The 19191-nt window shown below is 42.1% G+C and overlaps 1 protein-coding gene across 2 annotated transcripts; it reads right to left on the bottom strand.

Moving 5' to 3' along the window:
- Positions 1-245: 245 nt before the first annotated feature.
- DCTN4 (dynactin subunit 4) lies at positions 246-18594 on the bottom strand. 2 transcript variants are annotated; one of them, XM_074960286.1, is made up of 14 exons: positions 18387-18594; positions 15965-16035; positions 15220-15398; positions 13432-13475; positions 11536-11643; positions 10710-10730; positions 9643-9716; positions 9099-9211; positions 7780-7889; positions 6437-6510; positions 5231-5285; positions 4482-4589; positions 3911-4008; positions 246-3480 (listed from the first exon to the last, which is right to left on the bottom strand). In XM_074960286.1, exons 1-14 carry the CDS (start codon positions 18519-18521, stop codon positions 3267-3269), a joined length of 1404 nt encoding a protein of 467 aa, XP_074816387.1. In that variant the 5' UTR covers positions 18522-18594; the 3' UTR covers positions 246-3266. The 2 variants fall into 2 exon arrangements, with proteins under 2 accessions (XP_074816387.1, XP_074816388.1); XM_074960287.1 differs by lacking the exon at positions 10710-10730.
- Between the last annotated feature and the right edge of the window lie 597 nt (positions 18595-19191).

Below are 19191 nucleotides of genomic sequence, written 5' to 3'. Positions count from 1 at the left end.
TGTCAGAAGACAGGCTAGTGGGCTAGGTGAACCAGTGGCCTGACGCAGTATGGACATTCTTATGTTGTTACGTTCAAGAATGAAGTGGGATAACCTCAATTTTCCCTTCATAATTACAACCAAAATCAAAAAGTATTTCCAGCCAAAATCTTCAGTAAACTGGAGCTAAAGTAGAAGCTGCGTATCAGTTTAAAAGAACATACCTTGGTATTGTTAGTTTTAATAAAATTTTATTGAGAGCTTGGAAATTTTAAATAAAGGCAAAACTTTGAAAGATTCAAACAGTTGAAATTATGGAAATGGAGAGTTAAGGAACCCTAAACCATCTTAAGTCTGTGCTCCTGTCCATCACAAACTTGTTTCTAAATGATCTTTTATATTCTTGTTTTGATAGAATGAAAGAACTAGAGGTGCCTTGTGCTGGTATCCTCCTGCAGTCAGTTATACAGAGTGTACATGGCCAGCTCTCTCTTAAAGCTGCGAACATTTTAAACCCAATACAGCTGGTCATCTGTAAAGTCCTATTTTGAGTCCATAGCTAAACTTAAGGGCTAAATTGCTAAAATACAGGATTTCAGATATTACCACCTGTGTGAGAGATTTATACTTCTTGGATAGTGTAGAGATGAAGACAGAGAGTGGCAGAAGTGCAATTACATGTTTACAATGTCACTATTTTAAACTGGTTTGGGAATAGTTCATGTGAAAAAAACACTGAAGTCCATTACAAACAGCTGAGTGACAGCATAATCCGGTAGCAAGGATAGGATTTCCAATCAGGAGCTCTTGATTCCAGCTCTTCCGGTGACACTTTTACAGTCTTAGAGAAGTCACTCAACTCTGGCTGAAATTTAGCCCTCATGTAACTGATGAATGGAATGATCCCTACCTCAGATGCACATTGAGCATTAATATTTTACTGCACTTTAAGTACTATTATTGCACAAGATAAAAAAAGCCAGCTTTGTCTGCTTTATTTATTTTAAGTTCACCACATAAATTAAGCTATAAAGCAACAATAATTTGTCATTAATGGAGTTAACATTGGTAAAGGCAGAGTGCTGCCATTGTTCTCGACTGGAACAAGTGAGATGTTTTGCACAAATATGCACAGAAAACAGCTAAAGTTACTCCTATCTCCTATAAGCTTTGAAGGGAAAAGAAATTCACTGGACTAGTTAAGCCATTCAAAGCCAATGTGCCCTTTACTTTTCAAGGCAGCAATTCAGAGCACCAGAGTACATCTGATTTTTGTAAAACAATAACTAGGTGCTAAAGAACCTTTCTTGTGTAGTTCAGTAGAGCGACAGCCCAGCTCTAAACTCAGCTACAAGTGGTGAATTAACCAGTCTGAAAATAGCCAGCCAGGCAGCCAGCCAAAAGCTAGTTTGGCAAAGATGCTTTTTGATAGATAGTGTTGATAGTTTGCCAGTTACTTTGGCTACTGAAGAAAACTCAAAGCTTAAGTGTTATTTGGTTACATAAGACAGTAGCAGACACTTATTAACACTATACACTTATGAATAAATACTGGCTACACTTAAACTCATGCTGTACATCTGTGTATCATCTACGCAAATTTGTAAACATTAAGCCCCTCTCTGCTGTGATATCCATTGCACAAACGAGCAGATAAGGTGCAGCTCCTTCTCAAAGGCTGTCAAACAGGATACAGATCAATTTGACTCCCTCTGGACATAAAAAGGGTAGAACTTCCTGTATGCCATGATAACCCAATCCATTCAATTATATTAATATTTGACTAAGATAAAACTATGCATTTTTCTCCTTTCCCAGATGCCACACATCTTACATTACAGAACAGCAGAGTCATATACAGTACACAAGTTCCTTATTTAACTAAACAGAGCATATCTGGAAGGGCTTGAAGGCCACTTGGTTATCTTCAGGTTGCATGTCAAAGCCCCAAGATAAAGATTTTTGTAGTCTGCATTTACTGCTCATTCAGGGAGATGTTTCACAAAAGTCACCGCTTTTAACTAAGAGCAACTGAAAAAAATCTTTGTAGGAAGAGAAATCCTGCACTGGTTGCACTATAATACTGTAGTTAGTGGTAGTGGTGGCATGTTACAATCAGAGTCATGGACATGCTGTTTGTAACTGGTTTTAGATCTGACCTGTGGCCAAAATAAGCCTTATGGTAGCACGTAAGTTATGCTTATGTTATGGCATGGTATATACTCCTGAAGTGCGGAGGGTTAGGATAAGCCTTTAAGTTTTTTTCTGCTCAAGGAGCCCACAACTCCCCCCCCCCAAGTCACTAGTAAACATACTGAGCACACTCCTGAACCCTTAAAGGCTGTGTGTGTATTGAAATAATCTGAGCTGTCATTCTTTGGTTGATTTCACCATTCATTAAAAATAATTTATTGAATGCAAAAATTGCACTCAGTAGTGTCCTAGCCTCAATAAAAACTGAAGCAGCAGCATGTTCACTTCAGTGACCTATTATTCCTCCCAAGTCCTAGAGTACCATGCATAATAACCTACACTTTCCCACAAAAAAGGCTTAAAATGATATAAATTATAAGCCAAGCCCACAAGAGCTACAGTAGACCATATTTCAACACTAGAAGCAAATAAATTCTTAATATCCATTGCCTCCCAAACAAGCTGTACAGAGCAAAACGATTTTTCATAAAGGGGGAGTAAAAACCAGTTACACCTTTGAGTACATGGGCTAAAGAAAATTTTAAACTAATGAGATTCTAATAGGGGATGGAAAGCAAGTAAGAGTGTATCATGCTGCTGCAACAGATGGTTATTGTAACTGAAGAGACAGGGCCACAGCCCTGGCATGTTTGCTCATGAACAGCAGGCTCTACCAGAGAAAGGATTTGTTTTGTTGCGTATTTAAATATTGGCTTCATAGGACTGATGTGGAGAAGAGGAAAGCCAGCGTAAGGGTTTGGGTTTTTTTTGTTGGTAATGCTAATGTGACTTCAGCAAGGGATAAGGTCTAGAGAGGGCCTTCTTTGTGCTGTAAGTTAAACAAGCATGTGGTGTTGTGAGAAAGCCACAGATTCACATAGTGGGCATTACAGAACAAATCATCCAACAACAGAGTTACCTTCCCCTCCACCTCCCCCGACTCGTGCAACCTCCTCCTCATTTCTTGGCTGGAATTTGTGGTGTGTGTACACATCACAAAGGAGGTTTCACAAACGATTTCAACAGGATGCATTCTGTCATGGCAAAAGAGTCTATCCCGTGGCCACCTTTATGGATCCAGCTGTTGGAAGCCATTATGGGAGCAGTGGGCCAAGGCTGAGCTCCACATGATGGGTGAGCCAGATGACCTCAGAACTCTGATCGCCTTCCTCACTGGGGCGGATTGGAGCGGCCAGATTTTTAAACTCATGCTTCATCTTAAAGCTCACGGTCACTTCGCCCTCTTCTTTCTGTGGAGTGACCTTGATGAAAACTCCCACCTTGTTGGCCTTTCTGAAGGCTACAATGCTGCAAAATAAGAAGCAGAGTATTAGATCAGCCAAGTCTCAAGCAGCTTCTCTTTTTATGGGACTGATGCAACATCTCTGGACAGATCTTTGAGTTATTCTAATGCCAACTAGTAACTATACAATTTTAAGTATTAGTAGTGGTTGTAAACTCTGCTTGAAAAGCTAGCATGATTCTCCAGAGAACAGACAGCTGGAACAGCTGCTTTCCATCTGCCATGTCAGCTTGCAATGCACAACCTACATAGAAGTGAATGTTTTCTGAACAATCCCGTACCGTAGACTGAAAAAAAAAAAAAAAAAACTTCTACATTGCTCAAGCTTGACAAAAGCCTATGTGCTGAGGAAGAGTAACAGAAGAGGAAGTTGCTGAATATAACCAAGTACCACATGCCAAGTTATTCCCCACACACGAAAGATGGAAAACTCACTCAGGGTCATCTTGAAAATCCTGAGGTTCTGCCAACTCATCATATTCTGCTGCAGCATCTTTGCCAGCTAGGATGAGCTCCTTGGGAGGAACAACCACCTGCAAAACAATATGGAGAAGGGCAGTGCTGAAACACATCAACATCTGCATATCTAGCATCAGAGTAGGCACTCCCTGCTGACGGCTAGTCAAGCCAGGGGGCACCATAGAGGGAGAAGAAGAGAGTCTTCTGGTTTTCCTCCACCATTTCTGTTTCCTCCTTATCAAATGGTCTCTATCACACTTTTCCCTTAGATTAGAAAGTTACATGTTCTGAGTTATGGATGCTGATAATAAACCTCTTGAAGGTGATTTACAACTGTTCTCAAATTGTACAAGGGTGATATTAATGCACCAGGTTTAAGGTTTAAACCTCCCACATAAGGAGCGTGACACATGGCTGAGACTGATGTACATGAATCCTCCTGTAGCTTATGAGAAGTTGAGTGCTGCTCAGCCCAGCCCACATGAAAGCACAGTGCACTGGAATAGGTCTCTGCATTTGGAGATTGTATAGCAAGAAGGTGCAATACCTTAGCAGTACTGTTGATGTCATCAGGGTCTCCCGCCTCACACTCAATCAGTGTGACATGGGTGAGGTTTTCCACTGGATTGGTCAGAGTCAGAAGAACTTGGCTCTCCTGGTGAGATACATAGGCAGGGTGCACAGTTTAGGAACCAATTACACCGAAAAAGCAGCTTTCACCCTTAGAGTTGACCTCAGGATGGCTAATGTTGCCTTCAAAACGATGTCACATTAACTCCCCGAAGATCTACAGAATACTCTGCTGATGTATACCATCCATCCGCCTCATGGGATGTAGGTATTCAGAAGAAGGATGCTATGCCATGTCACATTTATGAAGGGCACTTCCATCTCACGATTACACTTCTATAGAGTGAAAAAGTATGCTAGGAATTTACTCTGCCTCCCAACTCAATTAGCTCTCATTCCCGACATACTGGTACATCTGAGACATTCACCAGTATCATACTATACTTAAGTCCACTCATTCAAAGTGAAAATATTTCTTACCCACCTCATCCCAGACCAAGATAAGGCACACCACTGGTAGATCTTGCCATCCCTTAGTTATGGTACCTTCTCTGAACTGCAGTAGTTGCTGTTTAACTCCATTCCATTTAGATATATGTTACATGAAGCTAATGCCATCACAAACCTAGTCCCTCATCATGCCAGAGTACCTTTTTAAAATATTGTGGATCCACCATTCACACTCTACTTTCCACCCTAAGAGGACAACAAAAGAGAAGCACTGACCTTCATGTAGCGCAGGTTGGGAATGGACATGATCCTCACCTCTGGGATGTAGTTGCTACAAATGAAAGATATAACATGAGTCTGCTTTTGCCAGTACTCTGCCTGTCAAGAGTCCACCAACACAGTCAAAGATACACATCTGACTTGTTTAGAGTGTATGCTTTAGTTTGTTTAAAAAGATACATTTCAATCAAAAGGATTATACAGAACAGACAAATCCAGTGCTCTGTAAATAACTCTTATCAACTACAACCTTATTTTTTTTAAACGAGATAGTGCCTTTTTCAGATTGTTCAAACTTAGTAAAAAGAAAAGGAAGACTTGTGGCACCTTAGAGATTAACCAATTTATTTGAGCATAAGCTTTCATGAGCTACAGCTCAATGCATCCGATGAAGTGAGCTGTAGCTCACGAAAGCTCATGCTCAAATAAATTGGTTAGTCTCTAAGGTGCCACAAGTCTTCCTTTTCTTTTTGCGAATACAGACTAACACGGCTATTACTCTGAAACCCTCAAACTTAGTGAATTTCATTTTACTTTTTGACTAAAGTGGGAAAGTGGAATTTCAAAGAACTAATGTAACATTGTTCTACAAAGTTTTAAAGGGAATTATTAACAGACATTAAAATCACCTGCTTTAAAGAGATACTGTACAGCAGAGTGTCAAGGGAGCTCCTAGTAATACTGCATTGAGAATAACCTCATAATATGTATCCTCTGGGTAATTTTAAAAAACACAAGTATGCTGTAATTGTCCCTGAAAGCAATGGATTCTACTTGAAACCTGTTTATGCTAGGATAGCTTTTGTGCTCATTTGCATGATGCCACCTAGAACGACATCTCAATGCTGAAGGATCAAAGATCATCAGTTTTGCTTAAGTTTTAAATGAAGAACCTACAATTTTTCATAGCTGGTGCTTGTAGATCTACTTAATCCTTGGCAACACTCTCTCCACTACTGCATACCACATTCTGCTAGATATATTAAAAACAATTTCTTGGGTTACTTAAGGAAACATTGCATGAGCTCCTATGTGTCCGCAACTAGTTTCTGTTACCAAGTTATTTTTTACACCCCCGTTATTCCTGAATTTTTGACATCAAGACCACTGCTAGGAGGAAAAAAAAAAAAATAAAGTAGGGTTTTAACTAGGTATTAATACACAGCAAGATACTGCTCCCCCCTCCATTCCCAGCATACTCACACAGCAACCAGTTGGATTTTGAATTTAATGGATGTTGGATTGAATTCTGGTTTACTCAGATTATGTTCACATTTCTAAAAGAGATGAAAAGATATTTTAAACATCACCAAAGCACACATTGTGTACAGCCACACAATAAACAATAGGAACTGCAAGTATCATAGTTTGGATGTTCTATTTACTAATTCTGTCAGCCTAGTACACACAAATCGTCCTGAATTTGGTCTAGGCATTTGGTCGAAATTCTGATAAATTGAAAATTTGCAGTTCCAGGACTATCTTGAAAACCTAAGAATTTTGAGTCTCTCCCCATTTTCAAAAAACAAATGGACAAGCAACTACATAATGCAAGACTACAATCATCACAAATCTGCACTAAACCGGAGTTACTACAACCCTTTCCTTCAGATGAAATTAAATTGTATTCTTATTTGTTGCTAATAATATGTAGCACTTAAATCTCATTTTACATCTTCAAAATACTTTAAAATATTAACTAATTAATCCTCAGCTCTTCTGGAAGTTAGATAAAGATTATCCCCGTTTGCTAGATGGAAAACAGATGTGTTGCCCGATAGCTCAGTGGTTTGAGCTTTGGCCTGCTAAACCCAGGGTTGAGAGTTCAATCCTTGAGGGGGCCACTTAGGGATATGGGGCAAAAATTGGGGATTGGTCCTGCTTTGAGCAGGGGGTTGGACTAGATGACCTCCTGAGGTCCCTTCCAACCCTGATATTCTATGATCATACAGTGAATCATCAGAACCAGGATATGAATTCAAGACTTCCTGGCTTCTATGCCTGTGTTCAGTCCTCTGATTTTCTGCTGGGACACTGAAATGTCAAAGGGAATCCGTATTCTGCATTGGGTCATATCACTGGTAACCGACTTTCCATGTTTACTGACTAGGTTTGGTTTCTGTTTTTTTAAACAAAAGGCCATTTTATAATACCAACTATATAAGGTACTCCCATCTCACAGCTAGTTAAGGCATTTAAGTCCAGATTTTCAAAGGTATTTAAGTCCATAAAGATGCAAACAGGTGCCTAGTGGGATTTTGGTGCCTATCTGCTTCTTTAGGCACCTAAACACTTTCAAAATCTGGCCCTTAGTCTCCAGCCATGGGCCTCACCCTACCCTACAGGTTTAGTGGGCTTATTATGCTTCACCAGGCCCATATCGAGCTGGTTGTTAGAAGTTTACTTATTTCATGACCCTGTAGCATTACTGTAGGCTGGAACTTTCAGAGACAAAATGCAGTTGCAAGTTAGTTTTCTAGGTGGGTCCCCACAGTTTAGGATTCCAAAGCCGAGGGAAAAGCTGCTCTATGTATCCGGTTACCTACCCGACAGCGCAGTGAGCGTTTGATCAGAAGGTGCTTATGGCGCGGGTAGAGCTGGGAAGCACAGATTGGCTGGAAGTCAGGCTGCAGGAGACGTTGGTGCAGGGTAGTCACTGGGCACATATTTGAAAACAAAAATCCAAATTTAATTCTCAACTAGAGTCGCATAAAATCATGCGGTGTGTTTGAGATTACGGTGTACTCTTGCTACATTTAAGGAACTATATACATCACTGCTCCAATAATTCAGTAATTGCCCTGATCAAAAAAATTAAGATTTCTAGTAGCACATGGACACAAAGACAAGCCAGCTATACAAAGAAGGATTAAGGCCCAGGCACTGTAGACATAGGTATGGTAACAATGACAGCCAGCCATAAAACTGGGGACCAGACTTTTAAAGAGACTTCATGACCATTCAAAATTTATTAGGCATGAATACGAAATAGCACTTGATCGCAGCCTTGAAAAATTTTACTCACCATGGAAAAATACAATTTTCTTTGCTGTTGTCATTGTCAAAGCAGTTGAGCAGTGCACTATACAAGACAGAAATAGTCTCTGATCCAGGGAGTTTGCCCAGTTCAGACTCATGCACCAGATTACCCAAAAGGTGTATTCCTAAAGCAGTGCAGATTTCTTACACATTTGCTTTTGTGGATTTGAAAGGAGAGGATGGACATTTGGCACAGAGCATAAGTAGCACAATGGCATACTGAAAATAGAAAATCTAGATGATTGTTTGAACTTCATATTTTATACTATTCGCTCCCACAGTTCCTCAGCCAATTTACAAAGACTTGCCAATGGAGGAAAAATCCAGCTAAATAATCAAAGAGAGTGTAAAACTATTTTAAACTTATGCCAAAGTAATGCACAATTGTTATTATAAAGCTTAGCGTACAAGTCCACTCCCTATCAGCACAGCTATTTCCCTCATTTCCTGTCATTACTAACAAGGACGGCTGCTCTTTTCCTCCTCCAAATGCTGCCAGTTTTCCAAAGCAAATAAAGTCATTAACAAAATGCAATCCCAAGAATGCAGCAGGACAGTCCAGACTTTTCAGACTCTCACTTCAACTTTTCTTATTAGACAATGAAGTCTGACCTCAAGCAATTAATGCTGTAATTTAAAAAGCCAAAGATTTCATAATTCTTTACTAAGTTGCATCACTGCACCATCTCAAGCAATACAATGAATAAAATCATGCAAACATTAAAATCCCAGGAGGATAATTTAATGTGGACAAAGAGTAGGCTCTTCTCGATGGTTAGCTGGTAAGCAGTAGCACAAGAAACAAAATGGAATGTTAAGCCATTACCCTCTGTTAGATTTATTGGTCTTGTGTAATAATCCTCAGGCAGAGGTTCCACTTCTTCTACAGCATCAGCGGGCTCAATCTTTATCTCCCTCAGGTCCTCTCCTTCTTTCAGGCTGAAGCAAAAAAAGTAAAGACAAATTAGGGAGTCATTAAACACGGTACACCTTTAATGACTGAAAATGTTATACCATAATAAAGTGTCAGATTACACTCAAAACAAAAAAAAACAGCGTTAAGGCTGAGATTCCCTCTTAACTCATACCACTGTAAGAAGTAACTGACTTTCATTAACTTCTATTAAGAGATTTCTGCAATATCTAGGAACAGCAGGGTAAATTACAGGATGAGTGACAGCATGGAGATTGAGTAGTGAACTCACTCCCTCTGCCCTGGCATTTTACATGATCCCATCTCTCCACCTACTCTAGAGATGATGCCCTTTTCCAATAATATCAAATAACTTACCCATCTCTCTCAATTTAGATCTTTACTTTCCTGCTTATCCCTTTCATCCCTCCCAACATACCAAACCCTGAAAACTCACGAGAGTCCGGAAAGAGCACTGATGGACACCCCAGGCCTCTGACGCTGGAGTCTGGTTCCAAGGCCGTATTTGTCCTACAAGGAAGAAAACAGTACCACCAAATCCAGATCTGCCGTCTGTCAGGACACAGGCCTACAGCAAACTTGAGCCTGCGACAGCATGACAAGCATAGGGTGCCAAGCAAATGAAAGCAAACTGGAAGAGTTTCTTCTCTGCTCAATAATTTGCAACTTTTCTTTGCAAATCTTGTTGGTAAAAATATATAAAACCTTGTGGGCTGGGAGGGGCAGAAGTATACTGTCAAAGATTTGTCAAGCTTTAATTCTTTACTTTAACCACCAGGCTGAACAACTACAATTTGCTGAACTCAGTTGTACTCTTGAAGGCAACTCAGTTATAGTTAGCGCAGAATGCAGTAGCTCACCTGCCTTAAAGAAGTGGGTACGTGTGAGCATATTACAGACTGAACCACTTTGCACTGCCATCAGAAGTGGATGGAGAAAGTGGAATACAGATTAAAGTTCTAGATGGCATGGGACCTGGCTACCTAAGTCTACCCACCTCTAGGCATGACCATAATGGGCAAGGACAGCTGACGTACTCACTGACTTACCAGATCTCAGCTGGAGACAGGATACTAAAGGTAGAGGACCTGCTGCTGTGAGACCTAAAGAACCTGACTTCTCAGACCTTCAAGGGACTGCTGCAAGGCTCATCCTATTAGGCAAAAATTTGCTTCACCTGGAGCTAAATGAGAGGTTTTCATCTGATGGGTTGGGCTGATTGGTAGGAAGATTATTATTGACACCCATACTGGGCATCCGTGTTAGTCTATGCAGGGACCGTGTCTTAGTCAATGCGTCGGAAAGTGCTCTTTTTCAAACATGTTATGTGTCTGAGGGCCAAAAAAAAGAAACCCTATGTTATTAAGTTACAAGATTTATAATGAAGCTCAGAACGATGTTAAAAATCAAACTGGGCTGGACTTCAGACACACTATTGGTACGTGAGTGGTTTCAAGTTGCACTACAAGAGCTTTAACACCAGCAGAAACTGAAGAGACTTACCACTACGTGTATTGTGTGTTGCTGTGAAGAGCCCCCCAAAAAGCAGCAGGTAGCAACGGAGACAAAAAATGCAGCCATAAGACAAGAGCAAATGCACAGAGCAGGCTGGTTATACAGTTAACCAAAAGGTTGCAAGCATACAGAGACTTATTCTGCTAAATGAAGTAAGCTTCTCTCTAGTAGTTACAATAAACGTACTATTCGGAGCTGATAAATTGTTAAACCCAACTTCAGTTAAGACTTTTAGCAGATAACCAGTATGTGTCAATCCTGCATTAGGAGGACAGTTGGCAAGTATCTGATGAACGTCTGACCAGCTGTACAGAATCGTATAGAGAAGTATTAACTCTGGTATCCTGGCTAAATTCCAACCCTGGCACTTGTGATCTGTCTAACCTCCCCCTATATAGTTTCAATATATAAAGATTCTTCCTATCCTTTAAAAAACAGGGGTGTGTTACACAGGGGCAGAACTGCTGCAATGTCCTCACACAAGAAGCGGCTGCATTTCAGTGCTAGCTGGGCTGATCCGATCCCTTCACACACCGTCTGTGCCGCAGATTTTGAGATCCTTCAGGGATTATTAGCTGCAGGGGGCTGGGAATTAGTGAAATTCTTGGAGGGAAGATTATTGATCCTACCACCTCCCCGAATAGGCCTGACTGACTAAGTATAAGTTCTTTACTTCAAATCCTTCTTGAGAGATCTCCTTCCTTTTTTCTGGCAGGCGCTATTATCCATCTAATCTTCAAAACTGAGGCAGTAAAGAAGCCCTGCTCCTGTGCTCCACTGTTTCTACTCTAGGAGCATCACTGCCCCAGCTCACCGAAAAGGCCAGGGGCATGTAGTTTCGGCGTCGCACCAACTTCTTACGGTCCCGCTCAATCTTCTCTCTCTGAGCCAGCTGCTGGTAATACTCAACCAGTTTGTTAATCTGAAGGGGAAAAAGGATCAATTATATACCGCGTGAAACACTGTGCCAGACAGGCCAATGGCATTCCTCCATCTCTCGAGTTTCCCTTCCCATAAAGTATTTCCTACCATTGCCAATACTGGTTTTATTTTGAAGGAAATACATTGAGGAAGCGTAGATGTCTCTCAGTCTTACCGTACAATGGGCAACAGGAGCAGACGTTTCATTGCTCCTCAACACCCTCTAGCATGGCTCATCTCAAGACCAATTCTATCATAAAAATAACACTTTACCCAACTTCCACTTCCCAGCTACCACAGTAATTGAGATGTTTTTCAGGCTATTGGGTGGAACACATGACACTCTCCAAAGTCATGGAGAATACTGCATGGCCAGTTGAGAACAATTTGGTGTTGAAGTACAATTGGCAATCTCCTTGTCAGAGACCAACTGTGTTTAATAGAGGATGAGGATAGTAAGATCTATTATGTTGGGGACCAGGAGAGCTCCAGGCCTAGAAGAGGGGATGACCAGGAAACAACTTCTGTTCACAAAGACAAGAAGTGGTGTTTTGTTTTGTTTTTTTGTTTTTTACAGTTTGCATGCTAATTAAAATAAAAGTGTTCCTGCCAAGGTAGAGCCATCATTCCAATGTAATTTCAATTCTTTGGAACTTAGTTTCTATGTGTGGAACTTTCAGATGAAGTCCAAGAAAGCAAAGTCATGTCTGATCTATGCCATTAAATATTCATGTTTGCAGTGTCGTCGTAGCTGTTGGTCCCAGAACATTAGAGAAATAAGATGGGTGAGGTAAAGTCTTTTATTGGGCCAACTTCTCTTGGTAAAAGACAAGCATTTGAGCTTACGCAGAGCACTTCTTCAGGTCTGGGAAAGGTACAGCTAAATAAAAGGTGGAACAGAGGGTTACTATGAGTAGTTAACACACATTGTAATAGACCACTCAAGTTGAAGTGGCCCGTTAACATCTCTGCAGTTGTAGGACTGAAAAGGGGAGTTAGAGGGTTACAGATTGTTGTAATAAGCCAAACATCCAGTGTCTTTATTAAGACCAGGATATTTAGTGTCTAGCAACGTTGTGAATTTAAGCTGCCAGGCTCATCTTCTGAAACCTGGTGTGCAGGTTTCCTTTGAAGATGAGGACTAAGAAGTCAGCTATGGATCACTTTGTGAAAAGTGTTTACTCACAGGTGATATGGTGTTTTGTCTTATTTTTCTGAGAGAGTTCATTCGAGAGCATAGTGATTGTCTCATTTCACCCACATAGTTGTTGCTGGGGCATTTAGTGTGTTAGAGGAGGTACACCATGTGTTGTGATAGGCATGCTTAGGACCCCTGCATCTTGAAAGGTGTGTTATGGGGAGGTATTGATCATCATAGCAGTGGAGATATGTCTACAGGTTTTGCATCTATGTTATGTTAAATATTCATGGCACTTTTCATAAGGGTATTGGTTTGGCCCTACCATTTCTCTCACCACACATGCTTTGTGCCAGTTGGTGGCATTTCAACAATGTTTGTATGACTGTAGTTTGTCCTGAAAGATCCCAAAGTTCTGTGCAAGAGGCACTATATAAAATATTACACCTGTGGTAGGATCTGGCATTCTCCCAGGGGCTTTCCTTCTGCTGAATTCAGCCAAGATGCTGACCTCATGACTACAGGTAACCACAGTTTCTTTCTCAAGAATAACTGAGATGCAAAAATTCACTGATCCAAAAGTAAGACCAGAGCCTTTCTGTCCTAGGCCACCCTCCTAAGGTTTAAGCTTTACCTCTCCCCTTCACTTACCCTCTGTGTATGTGGATTCTCCGGCTCCTGCCAACCACCACTGGCTGAAACAAAATAAAAAACCAACAGTCTTCAGAAGGAGAAGATTCTCATGCTCAATACTCTGGGCAGCTAGAACAACTGTTCTTAAGACTCAACAGTAGTGTTTTCCATGACAAGGCTGTAGATGATAAGTTGTAGGCAAAGTTTCCAATTTTTTCATGATAAATCTTGCCTGTTTGTTGTAATAAGATGCTTGTTTAACACTAAAACCACACACTAGGGGCTGCCACCAACAGTAGCACAGATCATGTGAAACGCCACACTGAAGTCTTGGAAAGATCCATGAGGTTCCTCTATTTGGAAGGCTATTCACATGAAGCTTCATGGAGAAGTAGCTTACTTGATCAGTTTTTATACAGCATTTTAAACCAATAATATGCTTGTAAAGAATCACATTATCGACAGCAAAGGGCCCAACTAGTGCTACTTATGTAGTTGACAGGAGATGCAATCATTTCAAAAGTCAAGTTCTTTGGGAATCACAATGTCCTTCCAGATGAATTAATGTAAACTAGTTTCCACCTCTACTCAAAGTATCCCCGAAGATGTCTCAGTGTGAACAAGAACTGTTGATTAAGTTTTTAAAACCATTCCATAAATGAGTCCCAGGTTTGGATGCCACCTGCCAGTTTACATAAAGTCACTGAAGAATCATAAGCTGATCTTACTCCCTTCACAGCATAATTAAAACTGCTATTAATCTAATCACACAGTATTAAAACAATTATTTACAGTATGTTAATCATGAAGTGAAACACAAGGAAATTAAATGATACAAAGTAAGTAAAACCCATGCACTAGGAAGAGTGTGGTAATGATTTAGTTACATGACAGCCAAACCCTACGGAATATAATATAAAATAGAGAGCTTAAATTCTTATTAGATAGCAAGACTATGAGATACCAAAAAAAAAAAAAAAAGCAAGCTTCCATTGCAGGACAAACTCAACATAGCCTATCCATCACTTTGGTATCCAATATTTTTAAATGCAACACTCAAGTGTATAGGCAATTAACAAATAAAACAGTGTCCCTGCCCTTCAGAGTTTGCAATGGAAGGTCCCAATCCTGCACTCATTCTGAACTATAGTCACGGGGCTCTGGGCAGCCACAGAGATCTGCTTGTGTCAAGTCAGCTCCAGGATTGTGGCTTAACAGTCTAACCTAACCAGTAAGACTGTGCAGCTTCTCTAATTACTATATTCCCTGCTAGGCAAAGGATTTAATATATAAAATGGAAAAATGCCTTGAAGGGAAAACCTAAATTCAAATACTGAACCTAAAAAGGCTTCAAAATACTCATTTTGTCATCTTAATAGAAGTGCCAATTTACAGAAGTGATGGAGTTATCATAAAGTACATCATGCATCTGTGTTATCAAACTGATCTACTTAAGAATCTGAAATAATGGTAGTTTGTTATATAGAGAACTGTTCTGATTAAGGAGGGAAAAAAAGAGTTCCTAATTCAGTTGGATCTTTTACTGGGCAAGTGGCACTATTGTAGAACAGGTTGAGAAGTACAACTGACTAATGAATCTTAATACTTCTCAATTCAGAGACTCCCTAAGTGGCAAGATCACTTTTTACCAAGAGGATGGAGTATCCAGCTCAGACTCTGTGGTTAAGTTTTACTGGGGTTACATACACAACAGACCTGGGAGCGATTTTTGTTATTTAATATCTCTGAACAAATGTTCTCTTCCAACATTAGTCACTGTCCTGTCTTTAATACTGAGTTACTTACCAACAGACTTATCTGCCATGCCCACATCTCTGGAAGTCCAGCGGCAAAATCCACAGGCCAGGTAATATGCTTTCTTCATTGTAGTCTTGGCTGGGTCATCAGGAAGTGGAGCAGGAATGCTTGTCGCCCTGGTAGAAAGAGTGTGCATGCAGCATGGGCAGTCAAAACAGTTAGCACACCTGTCAAAGACAAGGGAAAGTCACGAGCTTGAAGCATCCTTGGCAGAACCTTAGTTTTACATAAGGGTCTTAAAGAACAGAAACTCATAACTAAAATGTGCATTTTTGGTCTCACACAACAGCTTTAGAAAACATTGTGCTCATATAGATTCAATAGAGGAAGGAACAGGATTTCATAAAGTCAGCCAAAGGGTGGACAGAATGAGCTGGTAACACTGAAAAACAGTACTAGGGATTTAACGTCATTTCAAAGCTTATCTACAACATATAAACGTGACGGCAGGTGACCAAAACATTTATTATAGTGCCAAAAATTATACATAGCACTTCACAGTGAGATACATTCCCTGTCCACAAGGGATCACAATGTAAGTGTGACAAAACTTAGGATAACAGTTCAGGAGAGGGAAACTGAGAAACTCAGACATTATGGTGATTGAGCCAAACAGTACATAAATGGGCCAGGGGATTATTAATGCTGGAGAAAAGATTGCTCAAAGTAAGGAGCTTTAAAAAGCAGAGGTTTAAAGGAGGAGACATTGCAGTACAGAAGCAGCCAATCTTACCTATTCTTCTTCAGCTTAGCTTCAGCTGATGGCATATTTTCCAGGCAACTGGGACAATAGTGAGAGTCCACCTAGCGAACAACAGACAAAGAAGTCACTTCATCCCTCTTGATGCGTGTATTTCCAGACAGGATAGCAGCAGCAGCTGAAACACCTTGCTGCATGATTTCAAAATGTTTTATGGAACATAACAGCAATGTGAAGTCAGTGAAGATATAAGATAGATGTCTGATGTTTGAAATTTTTCAGTCTGGCTTGGCAAGGAGTTTCTCTTTAGTATCTTACCACAGAAGAGGATCTTGTCGAGAAGGATTAAATGCTACTACCTAGGAAACAGGCCAAGTTTAACTGGGCCCTAATATGTTAAAGATTACGAGAGCCTCAAGATAACAGCCATCGGTTTCTGAACGTGAATAATTAAGTCGATAGAGTACTCTGGCCTTTCATCATTTTCCAACTATATGACCACTCTATTTCCATATATGCTCACCATGTGTCTAACTTTATTTTGGCATTATAACTGCATTGGTCAGCAATTAATAGTCTGGAAAGTGTTTTATAGTTATCTTGTATCTTAAAGAACAAATCAATGGGAATATTATGTCTCCTTATACAGCCTTTTATTGACAGAGCTGAAATTAACAACTGGTAACTGATCTGTGAAACTGCTTCAGGTTTTGGGGCTGCAGATACAGATTTTTCCTGTCTTAATATGTGGTGACTAGCTCAGTCACTGCAGATAAACAGTATGAGAGATGCAGCCAGCTTACTAACCCTTTTACATTGTTCAAATGTTTCAGCATTTGTTAACAAACAGATGTTTTATTTACATTAGATTATTTCATCTCCACTTTGAGTGCTTTACAAGTCTTTAGATACTTCAGAAGGCAACCAAACCAGTAGCCTGACTCCAGGAATTTTGGCAGAATATCATTTTAAGATTATTTTTCCAACTTTTGGTTAGGATATGTCAAAATATAACAGTTTTTTCAAAAAAGTTGTAATTTGCACATAGAAAACAACATTTCCCTCACTTCTTAAGCCGTTTGTGTTTTAGGTTTCATAAAACACGATCAGAGCAGTTTTCTTATGACCTTGTTACTAAATCCACCTCTGAATATAATTGTCAAGAAGTTGCATTGCTCAAATTAGCAACCCTGGGATTGATACCTCACTAATTAAAATAACTTGTGCAAGCTTTTAAACACCTCTCTTGTGTTTTGTTTGATATAAACATGGTGATCAACTGTCAGCAGTCTCTGGACAGAGGGTAACCTATTTATCCATAATCTCAGTTGATCACTATCTAGATTTTAAGTGTGAAAAGGCCTTGATCTTGAATGAACTTTTTCATTGCTGAAAAACAAATTCCTGCCTGCAAAAATCTACTTTGATTTCAAATACAAGGGAAAATGGCTAGTCCAGATGAAAACAATTTTTTTTTTTAAATCCACAAAACACTACCTCTGAACCCTGAATCTGGACTCAGACCAAGTCCCAGCAGCCATGCAAGCTTATTTGTGACAAACAATACACGCCATTGTCTCCCGAGAAAGGACACTACTCTATCGCGCTTTGCATTCAGTGCTTTGTCTGGGGAGAGTTTTATACCTGCCAACCCCCCGCCACCATATCACACCTCCTCGCAGCTCTACAGCGAGGGAAAGCAGCCAAGCGCAGGCCTCGCCCGTGCCATGCAGTGAGTCAGTGGCAGTCAGGACTCCCAGGCCTGCACTCCCCCGGCTACACCGCAGTGGGTCCCTGTGCTGTGCCAACCTGCAGCAGCCACCCTGGGGTTATCCCTGGGCTGCAGGGGCAATATCAGGCAACCCAGGGGAAGGCCAGACCCTGCTAGGGGAGGGGAGCAGGAGAACGTCTGGACAGCTCAGGCCATGGGGTGGGGGTGGGCACCCTGGCTAATAATGGGAGGTGGGGGAGACTCTGCCCAGGCCACTGGAGGGAGGGGGCTTGTTTGGGGCTGATCCCCTCAAAGACAGAGCCGGGGAAGGGAGGGGAGCCAACCCACACGAGGCCAGGTGGGCTTCTCCCCTCCCCCAGTGTAGCAGCTGCCTCGGACATGGGGGAGCCCCTGCCAAGCGGGGCCACCTCCCTATACTCCAGATAGGCCTGAGTAGCTGCCCCCCCCGTGCATGCAGTAACCAATCAGAAAACGAAGCTAGCCGACAGACAGCGATAAAAACCAATCAAGAAGCCAGCCTGGTGGGAACCAGCCCCCCCTCCTACAGTTGAGCCAATAGCAGAGGGCTCGAAGGCCACCTCAGTCTCACCCCCTCGTAGCGAGCTAGCCAATGGGAAGAACCAGAAGGCTTGCGCGGCAGGCGACGTGACCAATAGGCGTCAAGGGGCCGCCCTCCTCGCTGGCCTCCGGTGCGGCAGGAGGCGGCCCGGCCGCCGGGCTTACCTCGTGGGAGACGCACTCCAGGGAGCGGAGTTCGCTGCAGTAGCGGCAGAAGTAGAGCTGGGAGAGCGGCGCGCGGATCTCCTTTTCGCCGCGCACCAGGTACGAGACCCGCTCCGACTGCAGCAGCGACGCCATCTTGGGAGCCGGGGCCCAGCCGCCGCCGCGCCCCCGTCACGTGATCCCGGCGCGCGGCGCCCACGTGATCACCCAGCCACTTCCGGGCCGGGGAGAGGCACGTGGTGGGGATTCACAGCGGGTAGTGCCCATGTGGGCGGGGCAGGCGTGGTCCTTCTCCACGTGGTCCTATAGGGGCTCTCTGGCGCCCCACCAGGCGATGAGTCTACAGGGGCCATGGGGTGGCCCCGGGCACCCCCCAGCCAAGCCATAGTCCCCCCCCACACACACTCCGAGCAGGGGCAAGGCCCTCCCTGTGCCAGGCCGCCGGGAGAGATTGTGGCCAGGCGGCAGAGCCAGCCCTGTACCCCAGCAGCTGCTGTGCCCGTCTTGGGGCAGCTCCCTTGGGTTTCAGGGGACTGGCAGCTGAGATGTCTGAGCCCGTTCCTGCCCGCTCTTCGTCTCCGCCGAATTCTGTTCCTGACCTGGACCCTCGTATTTGTGTTATCGTAGCGCCCAGCAGACCCCATTGTGCTAGGCGCTGTACAAACACAGAACAGAAAGACGATCCTGGCCTTAAAGAGCTTACGTTCTTATGAGTAAGTTGGTGGCCACAACAGACAGACAGGAAACATAAGGAGACAATAAGACAAAAGCGTCCAACCATGGAGCACAATGATAACTGCTTAAA

The sequence above is a fragment of the Natator depressus genome, chromosome 8 (assembly GCF_965152275.1).
Source record: "Natator depressus isolate rNatDep1 chromosome 8, rNatDep2.hap1, whole genome shotgun sequence".
Classification (NCBI taxonomy): domain Eukaryota; kingdom Metazoa; phylum Chordata; order Testudines; family Cheloniidae; genus Natator; species Natator depressus.
The sequence above is the reverse complement of the archived record's forward strand: the minus strand, read 5'-3'. Positions and strand labels throughout refer to the sequence as shown.

Excerpts from the sequence above, each read along its gene's own strand:
- DCTN4 (XM_074960286.1), bottom strand. The coding sequence starts at position 18,521 with ATGGCGTCGCTGCTGCAGTCGGAGCGGGTCTCGTACCTGGTGCGCGGC. Across the intron at positions 11,644-13,431 it reads AGAATCCACATACACAGAGG|ATTAACAAACTGGTTGAGTA; the intron begins GTAAGTGAAGGG and ends TTTCCCCTTCAG. Across the intron at positions 10,731-11,535 it reads ACATGCCCCTGGCCTTTTCG|CAACACACAATACACGTAGT; the intron begins GTGAGCTGGGGC and ends GGCTCTTCACAG.